Source organism: Octopus sinensis, linkage group LG4 (genome assembly GCF_006345805.1).
Source record: "Octopus sinensis linkage group LG4, ASM634580v1, whole genome shotgun sequence".
NCBI classification, from domain to species: domain Eukaryota; kingdom Metazoa; phylum Mollusca; class Cephalopoda; order Octopoda; family Octopodidae; genus Octopus; species Octopus sinensis.
This window is the reverse complement of record NC_043000.1, coordinates 57,726,598-57,744,129: the sequence shown is the minus strand read 5'-3', so window position 1 is coordinate 57,744,129 and position 17,532 is coordinate 57,726,598. Positions and strand designations below refer to the sequence as shown.

At 34.9% G+C, this 17,532-nt stretch overlaps 1 protein-coding gene across 10 annotated transcripts in view; it reads left to right on the top strand.

The window, feature by feature from the left end:
- Positions 1 to 17,532, top strand: part of LOC115210794 (regulator of G-protein signaling 17) — a 379,423-nt gene that overhangs the window by 317,354 nt on the left and 44,537 nt on the right. For all 10 annotated transcript variants that reach the window (XM_029779532.2, XM_029779527.2, XM_029779528.2 and 7 more), the window contains one exon: positions 12,655 to 12,905. In XM_029779532.2, coding sequence (XP_029635392.1) covers positions 12,655 to 12,905 — 251 coding nt within the window. The remainder of the gene's footprint in view (positions 1 to 12,654; positions 12,906 to 17,532) is intronic.

Genomic DNA, 17,532 nt, shown 5'->3' with positions numbered 1-17,532 from the left:
AAAAGCCTGTTCAGGCACAGTCGATATCTGTTCTTCTATAGCATACCAAGGTTGATGCCTCACACTTTTTCTTTTTCCTTCAATTGACTTTTGTCACTTCAAACATTACTAGTGACTTCAAAATTCTTATAATTTTTATTGGATTGAAAGTCAAGTTGATATTCTTTTCTCCAGAAAGTAGAAGAGAGATCAAGAAAAGAACACCAACCCATCTGAGGAATGTACTTTTCTCCACAGATTATTGGTATTTTATCTACAGCTTTTTATGGAACAAAAGAAATTAACAAAATAAGTACTGGGTTTTCTAAAAAAATTAGTGTTGGGGTCAGTTTTTTCAACTGAACCCTTCAAGGCAGTACCCCAGCACAGCCACTGTTCAATGATTGAAACAAGTAAAAGATTGTATATATATATAGGCACAGGAGTGGGTATGTAGTAAGAAGCTTGCTTCCCAACCACATGGTTCTGGGTTCAGTCCCATTGCGTAGCACCTTGGGCAAGTGTCTTCTACTATAGCCTCTGGCCAACCAAAACATTGCGAGTAGATTCCGTAGATGGAAACTGAAAGAAGCCCATCGTGTATATGTGTGTGTGTGTATGTGTCTTTGTTCTGTGTTTGTCCCCTCATCACCGCTTGACAATTGGCGTTGGTGTGTTTACATCCCTGTAACTTAGCAGTTCAGCTAAAGAGACCGATAGAATAAGTACCAGATTTAAAAAATAAGTACTGAGGTTGATTCATTCAACTAAAAATTAAAGGTCACACCCCAGCATGGCCACAGTCTAATGACTGAAACAAGTATATATATATTAAGAAGGCAATGTACACAAAAAGAAAATATGAAAGGAACAAACACTTCAGGACATCAGTTAGAGAAGATATAATGAGAACTTTCAATGAGAACTTTCAATGAGAGCTTTTTCTGCAGTAATTAAAAAAATCTCAGAAAGAAGAAAACAGCCCAAATTTTACAATTAATTTCAAGATTCAAAGAACTTTACACAGAGATAGTGCTACAAATCTACTTTAAGCAGCTATCTGATTGTAGTTGCTGCAAGGATACACCCAGACAGCATGATATAATATTGGAGACTCTAAAGATAAGATAATAGTTTAAAAAAACAAATGTGTGAAGCTTGAAGCTTCAAATAATAGAGAGAGTAGGCAATCTTTTTCAGAAACTAGACTCAGTACTAACAACTAAATTGATTTAATAACGAAAAGATTTTCAATTGTTTGACAGTGAAGGAATGAGAGAGAAACAAGAAGTCTTCCCACCCTCTATTTAAATCATTGAGGGGTAAAGTACTAGAACATTCAATAATAAGCTGCAAGGCAGTATGACATGAAAGCAAGTACTTAACAGAAAATGAAAGTTTGATAAAAAAAAAAAAAAAAATTCTGACCAAGAAGTATAATCCATTATACTTGATGGAACATTATTGAACAAAGAAATTAAGAAAATGTAAACAGAGAAAACTGCAGGGCTCATAGCTAAAAGTTACAGGTATGCTAAAAGCCTCAAGTCAACTTGAAATAATGTGCTAGCTTTGAAGAAGCTCAGTATCCACATCAATGGTTAAGACTAATATTTTCCAATTATACATACGTGACTACAGATGATTAACAGTAACAGACTAAGTGATGATTGAGGGAACCTACAATTAAAATGTAGAGTATAGAGTTTAGGTTTATGCCAGACAAAGAATGACTGTGGGAATGCTTTTAGTGAGTAAGTTATTAAGGGAATCTAATCCTTTCAGAAACTATAGGGATCTATAAGATCAGTGTTTTATTTCTGAAGGAGAATTAATTATAATGTTTTCATTAGATTAGTGTGAAAACATGAATATATCAAATAGGCATAAGCAGTGTAAAGAAAAAATAAATGGGTGAACTTAAACATATTGGAATACAATGAAAATCTTCTGCAAAACAGTGATAGAAAAGAAGTAAAAAGAACATCTCACAGATAGGGTATTTCCTCCTATGTGTATGAAATGAATATTTATTTTTCACCACCAGGAATATGTGGCATTAATGTTAGGTTACTAAATAGCTGATAGAAGACTTATACTAAAAGTACAACTAAGGCTGGTTTTAACAAAAGAAAACAAAATGAAAACAGTAGATAAGAATCTGGTAGTAGTGTTAGTGATAGTAGTAGAGCTGAAACTCCAGCTAGAAAATTTTAATAAAAAGAGACACTAGTGTAAATATAAAAATAAGAAATAAAAACAAAAAATACTTGACAAGTAATTTGATCTAAGGTTTATATTGAATGAGAAAAGTGGTGAAGAGATGAAGTAGGTTCTGATTCTAGATAAGAAAACCAAACAGCAGGAAGGAAATATTCAAGCCCAATGGAAGATCAACTGAAAATGTCATAATAAAAATTAGCTTCCTTCATTTTTCACCACAAACACTTAGAACCATGAAATTATAAACAAGTGATTTACTTATCACCCATTATACGTGCGTGTGTTTGTGTGCTGTGTAGTGTTTTATTAGTGAGGCAAGGAAGAGGGTAGTGCTCATGACCTTTGCAAGCCTTTCCACATTTAATATAGTTAAGCTCAGTTTGAAGAGCTGTTTGTTGATGTATGCAAGACTTATGGGCTGCTGCAACTATAGGGAGCAATTAATGGGGAAAATTTTGTTTCAGTATGGAGGTAGATGAATTTCAGTAGAAGTGATAAAAGCAGGAGATACAGTAGTTTTCTTTTAATAGAAGTGGATGAGGGGAGTATGCAGATAACTAGTCCAGGGGACTAAGGAATCAACCACCAGTGTAATTGTGGCAGAAGAGACAAAGAGGAGGAACTGCCTGTCTATGAGGCAGAAGCTGAAGTTTGTTGACCAGAGGTCTTTTATCAGTAATCCAAGTAACTTTTTAATACCATCTGATATTTATGTAACAAACACATGCATAGAAAGAGAGAGAGAAATATGCCAATACAGATCCTGTTTCAATTTTGTAAAAGGCTACCAAGTGCTGAGGGTTAAATTATTTTCTAGCCCCCGTCTTTGGGAAGCACTTTGGTATTCAAAATCATTGTGAGTGCCACCTTAGAGATTTTTGAGGACTGGCATTTGTAATAACTTTTATGCATTTAGTAGCATTGTTCATTGATTAGCAGAGTATAGTGTGAGACTGTTTCTCAGATGTGTGTTGTGATTGTGACTTTGCACTGTTAAAAGAGATTAGGTTTCCATGTCCCCATGTTCTTGGATGCAGTACAAAACTTCAGTTTTGCATACAGACTGTTAGAGGGGATTTCAGGCTGGCACTATCATGTGCTTATGAATGTATGTTGTTAGAAAAAAACTACAAGAAATCTAATGCCCTGAAAAATAAGAGTTGGATTAGAAAGATTGCCTTCATTGAACATACATAAAAATTCTAGATATGAGAACAGCTGTTGCTCATGAACATGAAACTTAGCTAACAAGTTCTCAAACCAGATTTCATCAATAATATTGTTGTCATTGAAGGCAAAAACATTACTTCTTCCAAAGGACAAGCGACCACTGGTACATGATATAAGAGAGCAAGTCATTAATAGATTCAGCTCTGCAAAAACTATTTCATTGGTCTCTGGGGAGGGGAAACGATTCAGGGGGATGATGAAGATGCTTGCTTACTACCAACTCTATCACTTTTGAGATGTTAAAAAGAAAGAGCAATAAAGCCATAGCTGGTAGAGCCAAAAAGGTTGCTCTGCTTGAAAATAAAACAATCCATAGCATGTTTCCATAGACTCTGAAGTGAGAGAATACTTCAGGTTTGGTAAGGATAAAATCTCAAGCTTACTCTGGGGGTGGGATAATGGAAGGCATATTGTCAGGTCCTCTTCTCTTTTAGAATTGGTGTAACTGAAGCAATTTCCACACTTGATAGCTCTGCATACATAGTGGAGAGACAAATGAAGTGAAGGAGTATTTGAGAAGAGTTAAACATGCCAAAGTAAGACAATGAAAGTGGTACACAGATTGAAATGTGAAGAGGTAAAGGAGAAGAAAAAATATTAAACCATAGCAAAAATTGTGACATCACTGTGTCTTTAATTATCTCAATCTCATATTTCCTCCCTCTCTCTCTTTCTCTTTTTTCTCTCTCACTCTCTTTCCCTATCTCTCTCCTCCATTTGAAGTGTTTTTGAATTGCATCTAACTATATAAAATAATGGCATCTTCAGTGAGAAAGTATCATTTTCCTACAAGAACAGAAAGAAATGCTAAGATTTGTAAATAAGAATGCATATATTTACATATTTGTATGTGATCATGTATGTATAAATATGTATATATATATGTGTATGTGATCATGTATGTATATATATATATATATATATGTGTGTGTGTGTGTGTGTGTGTGTGTGTTTATATATATGTATGTATATTTATATAGATAGGTAGATATATATTTGTATGTATATATATATATATATATATATATATATATATAATATATATATATATATACATATCATTTGTAGAAAACATAAATCTAAAAGAAGCAGCACACTGTAAGATGTAGAGCAGTATATATTAAAAATGGGGAAGGCCGCTTAATGGGCTTACCTTAGGTTTCCCGTCCATAAAGGGTTTAGCTTTATGGCATATCGTCAGATCCCAAAACCTGTTAGCCCATAACCTCTTCAAAATATGGAGCAGGGAAATGCCTCACTACTCGAAGGTAAATAATTGGGGATTATCTCCCTTTGCTATTGGCTATTGACTTCAGGCTGTGTCACCATCTTGTGGGCTCCATATAGCTTTTTGGAGCCCACAAGATGGTTGCTCAGCCGGAAGTCAATAGCAAAGGGAGATAATCCCCAATTGTTTACCTTTGAGTAGTGAGGCATTTTCCCTCTATATTTTGAAGAGGTCATGGGCCATCAGGTTTTGGGATCTGATGATACACCATAAAGCTGAACCCTTTATGGATGCGAAACCTAAGGTAATCCCATAAACCACCCTTCCTATTTTTAATATATATATGTATGTATATTTATGTGTGTGTGTATGTATTTCATTGGTGATAATGGGCATGTACAAGCATGGGATGGTCAGCAAATAGCACTAAGAGAGACCAGACCCTAAAACTGCGACTCCTTCTTCAGGGTGAGGCAATCCAGAAGTAGAAAAGTCAGCTAAAACAGTTAAACTCAAGCATATATTGAAGAAGAATTACAGACAAACAGTAATAGGTGTAAGGGATATATTTTTATGAAAAGTTGCATATAGAATTTACATTATGTAAGCAAGTCTTAACTTTTCAGCTGTTTCAAATAATCTAGGAATGGTTTATATACAAGTGCAATACTGATGCAGTATTACTCATAACAGTAAAGAGTGTATCAATGAGCATGAAATTTGGTGGCTGAGCATCTCTGTGTGACACACTCACAAGATTTTCTTTAGAAGACAAAGAACGCATCTTCTGAAGGAAATGTGAATCTGTTGCATTGAGATACTCAACCATTAAGACTGAAGTGACAGCATCAGAATATGCTTGGTTATATGAGAGTCATACATGGACTTTATAGAATGTCTACAATTCTAGCCCTAAAAGGTGAGGGTAAGGGGAAAATCTTTAGGATACAGTTTCCGCAGTGTTATACAGGTAGTGTGATTGGCCATATGTAATCATCACACGTGCACCTATACTCTGTATGTGTATGTGAGAGAGAGAGCATATGTGAATGGATCTCTGTCACTTTTGACAATGTGTATTTCTGTTGATTGATCAATTCACCCACTTGTATCCATAGGGTGAGTGTTTCACAGAGACTTGTACCCTAAATGTAATCTTTAGACAGAAACACCATGACCCAGCGTGTGTGTGGCAAAGTTGGCACCTTTGAATTACAGGTAGTAAGGGTTACAGATATGGTTGCTTGGTGAAAAAATTTACTTTGTAGTTATGAGATACTGGGTTTGATCTTACTGCATAACATCTTAGACAAGTTTCTTTTACCTAAGCCTCAAGTCAGTCTATGTCTTGAAAGCAAAACAGAACTCTAAGGAAATCCATTGGATGGACTGTATTTGTATCTCAAAGAACAAGTCATGTGGCACAATATGTCATACTGAATTTACCTGAAAGTACATGTGGCTGTGAAATACTCAGCCACTTAACAGTGTAATTCAATGACTTTGTAGTTGAGTTGATCAATCAAGTTATAGACTCACTGGGGTTGATTTGTTTGACTAAAACCTTCAAGTCGATGCCCCATGGCAGCATGGCCACAATCTAATGACTGAAGCAATTAAGAGTAAGAGATCCATGCATTTTATATTTGTGTGTCTGTGTTTGTATGTAGGCACTTGCTAATGGTCCTGCTGGCCATTTAATAATCTTTTCTACAAGAGACACAAAGGCCTGAAATTTTGGGGGAGGGGAATAGTTGCTTAAATTGCCTCCACCCCACTTGACTGGTACTTATTTCATAGACCCCAAAAGGATGAAACGCAAAGTCAAACTTGGTGGCATTTGAACTCAGAACGTAATACCAGAAGGGATGCTGCTAAGCATTCTGTCCTGCACAGTAATAATCCTGCCAGTTTACCATTTACTTATACCTTCTTCATTCAACTGATAATTCAAGTATGCTCTTAGTAATCCTAAGAGTTTGTAGTGTTGTAAATCTGAAACAATCCTTGTGATTCATTCATCATTAGATTTTTCATGGTAACACTGTCTTTTATTCTTCAGGAAACTGCTCCTTCATTCCACAACTTCCTTCCAGTCTCAATAAGCTCTTTACATTATTTTTACTTATTCAAACCTTAGAATCTGAATCTGATTTATTAACAAACCCACTAAATTTACTATAACTAAATAAAGGAAAAGAATTATCTGCTGGACTTCTCTAGCATTATGAAATCAAAGATGGCAAAGGTGTTACAATCAAAATGAGTTATGTGAAGTAAATGGAAAATATACAGAGGTTTATTGTTGATAGATTAGAGTGTTATATAAAAGGAATTTATTAATTCTAAGATCCATGAATCATATTTTGGTGTAGATATTACAGATTAATATGGTGAAACAGATACAACTGTTTGAATAAAGAAATTAATCTTAGATAAACAGTTTAAGATGAAGTTACAAAAGTAAGAAATTACTTTTTCTTTAACTTAACTTATGGTTTTATATAACTTATAGAATAGTTATATCTTTGTGTGTGTGTCAGTGTGATGGTAATGTACAATTTATTAATCAAAGAAAATATAATAAACTAAAGCACTATATAGACTGGTTTATTTAAATCTGGATTTCTAGCATTTTAAGGATTCTCAAAGTTTTAAAGAAGGTTGTTTCACAGGAGACTCTTGTAAGCTGTTAAATGTGGAGAAAATGCTCAGAATCCTAATGAAGAGAACTGATGAGCAATGTTAAAAGAATAAAGAATTCTTTTATTGAGATTAAGTGTCAGCTACATGGGTTTAGAACAGCCATTACTGTTGACCACAATTAATACTATTTACAAATAATACTATGTATCAGGGATCAGTAGTCAGATTTATAAAAGAATCCATAGCTTCAGTTCTGGGCATACTATGTTTCAACCTGGTTTTGGACAATCATTACAACCTATCATACAAATTTTAGTTGTGTCTGATCCCAAGTGTTAGTTTGATCCCGTATTCTACTTGTTATCAAGTCTTTCTTTGCATACCCACAGATTTTTCAAGGATAAACTGCTGAAGGGTTAAGAAGGTTGACTTTATCAATGTTGGATAGCTGCAATATAAATTTATTTAAGCGTCTCTGCTACATAGCATAGACCTTTGGTCAAGAGAATTTATGTTGACAATAATTTTAATGACTGTGTTTATTTGGGTCAGATAAGAAAAAACTGTGTCCTTTCCAAATTTAACTCACTTCAAGAGCAACATGTATAAAAATGTCTATGTTAAAATGTTCATATTTAAACTAAAATTTCATTACAAACATGAATGATAATATGAAATTCCAACATATGATGTTACAAATAGAAAAAAAAGAAAATTAGACGTATCTCCTTTGACCATTATGCCATAATTAACCTAGTTGTTGCAGGATAATTCAATGCAGAGGGATCCAAAGTCTGTGAGATAGCTGTCCAATTGGAGAGGGTGGTGTTCTCCAATTTGCCAGAAGAAAATGCTAACATATGAACAAATTTCTTTTAACGAACTGGAGGACACTATCCTCTTTGGATTAAGCAGCTGTCTTGGACCCCTCCTCAGTGAATAATTCTACAATTAAGGTTAATTATGGCTTCATGGTCAAAGAGAACATAAATCTAATTTTCTTTTCTTTTTCTGTTTTTATTCACCCTTCCATCTACATTTTTTCTCCTGATTTCTCTTGTACCAGCATCCTGATTTGAAAATTGAATAGACCATATGTTCAGAGCCCAAAGATTGCTTGGAGACATAAGGCATGTTATAAAAATCTGTCTAGGCCTGATATATATATATCATAAATCTGCTTCATCAGAACTGATCTGAGACTAAGCAATAATAACCTATTAGAAATATAGTCATGAAAAGGTTAAATAGTTTCTGGTTTCTTAGTTGTTTTGCAGGGTTTATGTGTATATGGTGTGGCAAAATTGTTTTGAAGTAACATTTTTAACATTTTGTTAAATAATAAAATAATAATTATTATTTTTAAGTTACTCAACTTGGCAATCATTTGTGATTTGATGAATAATTAATCATCATGACATATAGCTAATTAGATTGATTTATAATTTCCTGATGAACTTTTGAGGCAGCAAGTAGATCACAAAGTGTAATTTTCAAGAGACATAGTGGAAAAGAGCTGAAAGTGATATTTAGCTGATATGAATAATAAACATAATGGCATGCAGAGCTTAATGATCCAGTGAATTGGAGTTGAGAACAAAATCAGTTTGTTGATACTCCCTGAGGCAGTGCTTCCTACAATGTCTGTCTCATGCTCTACTGCCTTCTACGACAGACTTTACTCTATATATTGACACTATTATAAAGACTCAGCCATTTTTATAGCAGTGTCAATAAGGTGGTGTTGAATTCTATTTGCCACACAGTGCAGCATCATATGTAATAAAAAGATGAGACTAGGTCAGCCAATTGTTCCAAAGAGGTCATTTTAATTGTGTTCACTGGAGAAATGTTAAAATAAAAACCTATTCAACATAATATTATTCCCATCATAAAGAATTTACTTTAAATACATTGATCAATATAATTGCTATTAACAAATACCAAAGATCTAACATATGTAAACTATTGATTTCTTCCAGTCTCATCATTATTCCAACTGAAATGTTTCTATGAAAACCTTCTCTCATTTAAAATGTGTCTGTAGAAACATCCAGATTGTGGTATATAGTTCTAATGAAAATTATGTACTCTTCATAATACATATAATAAGAAATTCTAAAACTTCATCAAAGGAACATTATTTTTATCACTGATAATACACCTCAAAAATAAATACAAACCTTGACTTAATTCATTTTCAATTGCTGAAAAAACATATGAAACTTTAACTAAATCTGTGTTCTAGAAATATAAAGAATAAATTGAACTTTATAAATGTATATTACCAGTTCATTCCACAATAAACATCTAAATAGAGATGTTTTATTATAGGCTTCCTATTGAGTTAGACTATAAAATAAAAGAGAAAAGATGTAAAAACATTCATTGCTTTCTCTCTTTTTTTCTTTTTAAGTACTTCATGAATCTTTTCTGGTTTATGACAGAACATTTTGGTTTATAGAAATAATTATCTATGGTTTATATATCATCAGAGATATTTGATGATTGTAAATATTTGTTTCTTGGTTGTTCCCTTCTAGTAATTTTGTTTTGCATGTTAATATATTAGAAATAACATCAACCGTTTGTGAAACAGCTTGAAATATGGTTAAAGACTGATACTGCATAAGGGTCACTGGGTTTAAATCAAATAGAGAGCTGAAAAGAAAATATGTTGAAAGAGTTGAAAGCTTGGAACATCTGGAGAAATAATACAGCTATCTTACAGTGGTCCATTAGGAAAAAGTAAATAGTAGTCTTGACAAATCAATATTGTTGTCCCATTATTGTCAACATGCACAGAAATAACAGAAGACAGATGGCAATGAGTTGAATTATTTATTTTGAAGAAACATTCTAAAATAATTATTTATTATTACATTTACCAGTGAGAGAGCAAGGAAATCTTGCAAACAAAGCACCATCATTGTTATTTCCCAGACAATAAGTAAGATTCACTATACACATCACGAAAGCTAAATACCATTTTTAGTGCCATTCACAAGAGAAAAGAAACCTGTTACTACCTGTCAGGAAATGCCAACATAAAGTCTGATAGGCTGATTATGTAGGATGTTTTAACTAGTACATACCCATAGACATACAGATACATATGTGGTACATTAACATACTCATCCATACATACATACTACATCATTTAGATAGATGGATACATAGATACACATACACACTTAATGCTATGCATCAACATATACCAACACATTGCATCTCTCCCTCTCTCTCTCTCTCTCTCCAAGTGCAAACTTAACAGATCATTGTCTTTTGCAAATTATTGCTGCTACTATAATATTTATTTACCACTACTTACAAAGGGTAAATGACTATGGAATTTCTCAGTTCTCAAGCACATTTTGCAACATAACATTTCCAATATAAGTCAGATAATATTGCCTGATTGTTTCCTCTGCAGTCTCTTTTCCTGGATCTTGCAATCATCATCTCTTATGTTTGTCTCTCTTTGTTTATAGATCCCTGAACCATAAGACAGAAATAACTTCTACCTTACACATTTACGCATTCTACAGATAAACATGCACACGCACACACATTTAAACTTATGCAAATTCCTAAAGATATTGGGTTCATCAGGAATAAGTTTTTTTTTTCTTCTGCACTACAAAGGTAGAATGCTCTTCAGTATTAACTACTTCTGAAGCAGCAAGCTGGCAGAATCGTTACCACAACAGAAAAAATGCTTAGCAGCATTTCTTCCGACTTTACATCCTGAGTTGAAACGCTGCCAAGATTGATAAAATATGTACCAGTTGAGCATTGAGATCAATGTTATCAACACACACATTGCCCCACAATACCTGCTTTGTGCCAAAATTTGAAAGCAATATTAACTCCTTCTTCTTCAGCAAGTAAGTCTGTAACTGTGGTCTGACTATTGAAACACACTCCTATATTGCACTGTCAAGAAGGAAGTGGACTTGAACTTTTGGTACTCATTTCTTAGAATAAATTTCACATATTTACAAGTATTTACACATACATGTTATGTATGCTTATATGTGTGTATGTGTGTGTGTTATTTTAATATATATATTTATATATATATATATATATGTGTGTGTGTGTGTGTGTGTGTGTATGTATTATATATATGTGTGTGTGTATGTGTGTATATATATATGTATATATATTTATGTATGTATATATATGTATATATATTTATGTATGTATATATATATATATATATAATATATATATATATATATATATATATATATATATATGTTCAGTTTACAAGGAAAAATCCAAAGGAACACTTACAAGATAGCTAAATATCACATAAGCACCTAAGGAATTAGTAATCATACTTGCATGGGAATTAATTACGGGGAGAAGGGAGATGAGTTTTGGAGACATAAGAATTATGGAAAATGGAGAAAACACTCAAGATGTTATTTTAATCATTTATATCCCCATATCACTGACATATGTTTCGATAGATGCATTAAAATAAATCAATCTCATCAGGGAGGATATAATCAACAGTGCTCATCAATAAGTCATTTTTACATCTGTAAAATGACTTATTGATGAATACTGTTGTTTATATCCTCTCTGATGAGATTGAAGCATTTTTCCACATTATTCTTCCTCTAGGATTTATTTTAATGCATCTATCAAAACATATGTCAGTGATATGGTGATATAAATGATTTAAATAACATCTTGAGCATGTCTCCATTTTCCATTATTCTCATCTATCTATCTATCTATCTATCTATCTATCTATCTATCTATCTATCTATCTATCTATCTATCTATCTAAGTATATATATATATATATATATATATATATATATATATATATATATATATAACCAGAAATGGCTTTCATGAAGGTAGCATTAATTTTCTTAAGTCATTCAATTTGCCTTAATTGATCAATGGACCAATTGAGTAAACCTATCAGTAATGTACCTATAATGACTACTGGAAACAGCTGTAAGCCAAATTTGCTCCAATAAAGGAAAAATATGTAATGACCATTATTTTTAACTTGTGTGTGTGTGTGTGTGTGTGTGTGTGTGATGGACTCTCCCATCAAAGACAATGTATGAGTGCATGTGCAAAATAAAAAATATAAAATGGCAACAATTTACCCATTGCACCCTGTATATATACACATATATACATATATATAATTATATGCACATACATACATACTCATATATATACATACACACATATATATATATATATATATTATATATATATATATATATATATCACTTTAGATGTCTCCTACCTGTTTTCTATACTGTGTCAATTGAATGAATTATTTGTTGATGTTTTTGTTGTCACGGTTGCAGATGACCACCATGATGCGTAACCAGTCACCGGCAATCAATGAAAATGATGTCCGCATGAGGAGCAATCGGCCCAGCAAAGATAACAAAGAGAGCAAAGAGACAAAAGACCAACCAGTCCAGCAACAGACACCTCAGAATGAATCGCCCGAAGAAGCTGTTAGTCCAACAAGTTCCCCAACCCATACACGAGAAAGACGATTTTCAACAACATGCTGCTTCTGCTGGTGCTGTACACCTCCATGTTTCTCCAAGTAAGTAGAATTCTTACATCTTCAGATTGGTTGGTGAGGTGAGAGAGAGAGAGAGAGAGAGAGAGAGAGAGAGATGGTTCTTTCTTATCCCTACCGATGTTACTATTAACAGCACCCACACCATCACTAACAATACTCACAACCCAACCAATAATAATACAACTACCATCAGAGAGCCATTATATAAAGTATTGGACTCACTAGAAATAGCAGTGAAATCTCCCTCATACCACACTGTGCCCTCTTAAAGTCGAACATGTCACTTGATGAGGTTCTGGGTTCCCTGTACATAGAAAAGACAAGATGGTCATGGCTGGAATACCTTTGGTCATAGATCTATTTATTCAATGAGAGCTGACTTGAGGCTCAAACACGACAACAATAACACAAAATCTATCTTCTGTAGCAGTTGGCGGTGGTGGCAAAGGCGGTGGCAGTGGTGGTGAGTGGGAAAGGTGTTAGGAATGTGGTCTAGGTGCCAAAGGGAAGGCAGCCCAAAAAAGCTTGGGAATCACTGTTCTAGAGCAACAACACCAACAGTGTAAAGCCATATCACTTTAAAAACAACAGTTCTTGCCCATTCATATCCATCATTGTCATCATTTAGAATTTAAACCAGCCATATCCAGCCCAAATATTCTGCCTGTTTTATGTTCAAACTGACCAGATCTGGCCTCTCATACGTATTCTGCAATATTATTCTAGAGATGAATAATCATGTTATCGAAATCTCAAAGTTATAAGGTAATGCATGACTAATCCAAATCGATGTGAATAAATAAGCATTACATTTGGCAGAGTAATATGAAGGCTAAAGGATTACTGTTTGTTTTTCCATACTGGCATGGGTTGGATGGTTTAAGAGTAGCTCACAAGTCAGAAAGCCGTACTAAACTCTACAGTTCTGCTCACCCACAGTTTTGCTTATTATCATCATCATCATCATTTAACGTCCACTTTCCATGCTAGCATGGGTTGGACGATTTGACTGAGGGCTGGCGAACCAGATGGCTGCACCAGGCTCCAATCTTGATCTAGCTGAGTTTCTACAGCTGGATGCCCTTCCTAACGCCAACTACTCTGAGAGTGTAGTGGGTGCTTTTACATGCCACCGGCATGGGGGCCAGTCAGGCAGTACTGGCAACGACCTTGCTCAAATCTTGTTACGCATGCCACCAGCACAGGTGCCAGTAAGGCGACGCTGGTAACGATCACGCTCGAACGGTGCCTTTTATGTGCCACCAGCACGGAAGCCAGTTAGCTGCTCTGGCAACGATCACGCTCAGATGGTGCTCTTAGCACCCAACTAGCACAGGGCACAAGTGCCAGTAAGGTGACGCTGGTAATGATCACACTTGAATGGTGCCTTTTATGTGCCACTGGCACGGAAGCCAGTTAGCCGCTCTGTCAACGGTCACACTCGTATGGTGCTCTTTGCATCCCGCTAGCACGGATGCCAGTCATTGAATTTGATTTCAATTTCACTTGCCTCAACAGGTCTTCTAGTACTTAAATGGGTGAGTGCTTGGATAAGTGAGCTGCTGTAGGCATTGCATGATTCAAGTCAAGGCAGCCTCTACAGATTCATTTAACCTACAAGAAGTAACCCTCAAATATCTCTCATAGTATACTCAACCATCTTTAAAAAAAAAATGGAAGAATGTCATCATCATCGTCATTGTCATCATTTAACATCCATGTTTACTTGGATGGTGTGACAAGAGCTGGCCAGCTGGAGTGCTGCCCAGGCTCCGTGTCTGTTTTGGTATGGTTTCTTCAGCTTGATGTCCTTTATAATACCAACCTCTTCACAGAATGTACTGGGTGCTTTTATGCAGCACCAGCATGGATACTTTTACACGGTACCAGCATGGTTGCTTTTTATATGACACTGGCACCCATGAGCCTACAAGATTAGGAACACTCAGCCGAAGATTGATGTAGGGAATAGACATGTCTAGAATGCTTTTGATCAAAAGTCTGCTCCTTTTGGGGCTAATTTGCAAGAGTGCAGTAGGGGTAAATAGCAACAGAAGAACAACAACATAATAACAACACTCAACAGCAAAAGCACAGCCAACACTAACAACAGCAGTGCAACCACTATTAACAACAGCACCACTACCAATACTATCAGTATCAATAGGAGGGACCCAATACACGTTCACTCAGCCAACTAGAAAAAACAACGCAAATCCTTCCTACCTTAAGTAAGAGAAGGACACATTAGATAATGTCATGCCACATACCCCTAACAAGATGGTTCATCACATCTGAAATGTCTTTGATCATAGGCGAACAGGATCAGGGCTAATGTGGAGTTAAACAACAACACCAACATCAGAAGAGGATGCCTTTATGCACCTGCTTGACCTGCAAAAGATAATAGCCAAATCTTCAAATCACATTTTATGACTTTTTTTAAAAAAGGCACACATGCATAATGTAGCCCAAGATACATTTGTGCCTAAGAATGAGATGGTATAGTCACTGCTAGAGCTCCTTTGAACTTAGGTGTGCTTGCTTAGGACTTCTTTAAGGCTAAACCGTATCACTGTCACCACCAATACAAACACTACTAGCAGTATTTTGTCCATTTTTATGTTCTGATTTCAAATTCCACTAGGGTCGACTTTGCCTTTCATCCTTTCAGGGTCGATAAAATAAGTACTAGTTGAACACTGAGGTTGATGTAATTGACTTACCCTGTCCCCCAACATTGCTGGCCATTATTATCACCAGTAAACACAAACACCATCACAATCAATAAGAACAATACCAGCATTACTAGTAACACCATCACCTACACTACCAGTCACAACATTACTTAGACTACTAGGAATAGCATCATAGCATCAGCATCATATATACTGTCATCATTAGAGATATCAAAACTGCCATTGTCACTAATGATGACCCCACTGTCACCATTACCCCACCAACACTACCACTGCCACCTGTAACAAAACCAGCATCCTCACTAGGATCTGCAATACCAACACCACCATGAAGACTGTCTCCACCTTCATCAGTATGAAACTTCCATTACCACCAGTAACAAAACCACCACCACCACCAGTATCAACTACACCACAACCACCAGTATCAACTACACCACAACCACCATCGCCATAATTAACAATAACCTTTATTTTCTCTTTGTATATGTAAGCCCAATCTCACTGACCAGCTTCTTTAATGTTGACTTATTTGATAAAAAAAAAATTGAAATGCTACAAAAAAAATTTTTTAAATAAAACTCTACTTCGAAGACCATTGGTCATTTGTTCTCATAACAACTTCATTGACTCTTGGTTCTTGTCTAACACACCATATTTCCTGCTTCTACACTAATAATGGTTAGTTTTATACTTTTGCCTGGACAACTGAAACATTTCTGCATAAGTTTAAAATTTGTAACACACACATTATTCCTGCAAATATACACAAATACATGATCTCACAGACACACACACACACGCACACACAGAGGATCATACTCACAGACATGTACACACACCTGTCCACATGCATTCATGTACAGAAACACACATACATGCATGTGCACTCACACATACACACATACTTGCTCTCACAAACATCCAGACATTCTGTGTTTGTTAAACTGTATATATATATATATATATATATAATAATAATAATAATAATAATAATGAAATTATTGTATATAGTGCTCAGGTGCACCACAACTTGTCAGAAAGTGTGTATAAAGTATATGCAGTAATGTACAAATGTCTGGAAAGTGAACAATGTATGAGTCAGATACATGCTTGTGTGTGTATGGAGGGGAGAAAATCAGGTGTAGTGTAGTATATATATATGTATATATATTTGGTGAAAATTCATTAACTGAAATTTATTATAATTCTGGAGATGTACTTGCATAGCAAGTGACCTGATCTGAGATAGTGTACTGGAACAAAAACAATTGCAGCATGGAAGGTGTTTATAAGCCATTTAAAAACACACAAAAGCCGTTAGATTCACTTCAACATTTAAATTTAATTTGCCAAAATATTTTTGTCGCTTTGAGACCAGGACCTGTTCACTGACAAAATTCTGTGCTGCATATGAGAAAGTAACAGTTAGTTCATGATATGTACGTACATACATACATACATATGTGTACATACATACATACGTATGTATGTATGTATGTATGTACATACGTAAGTATGTATGTATGCATACATGCAATTCTGTTCCTGCAGTACTATGATATAGTTTGGTGCTAATTTGTTGAAGATTTAAATATACATTTGTTTCTGTCTATCATTATCATCATCACCATCATCAACAACATTACATGATGATGATGATGATGATGATGATGATGATGATGATGGGCAGAAACAAAGATTGTAATATTTATACCAGAGCAATAGGTTCAGCACTGTAGCACAATGTACATCCATGGAATTTTTGAAGGATGCAGTGTCCTGACAGCTAACAACTGATGCAGGTAGCTAATTCCATGCTTCAAGAATTCTGAGTATGAGAAAAAGAAGATTATAGAATACTTGTGCTAGAGCAGTTGGTTCAGTACTGTAGCACAGTGACACACCCTATGATGATAATTATGAACCATATAGATCTGCTCAATCTA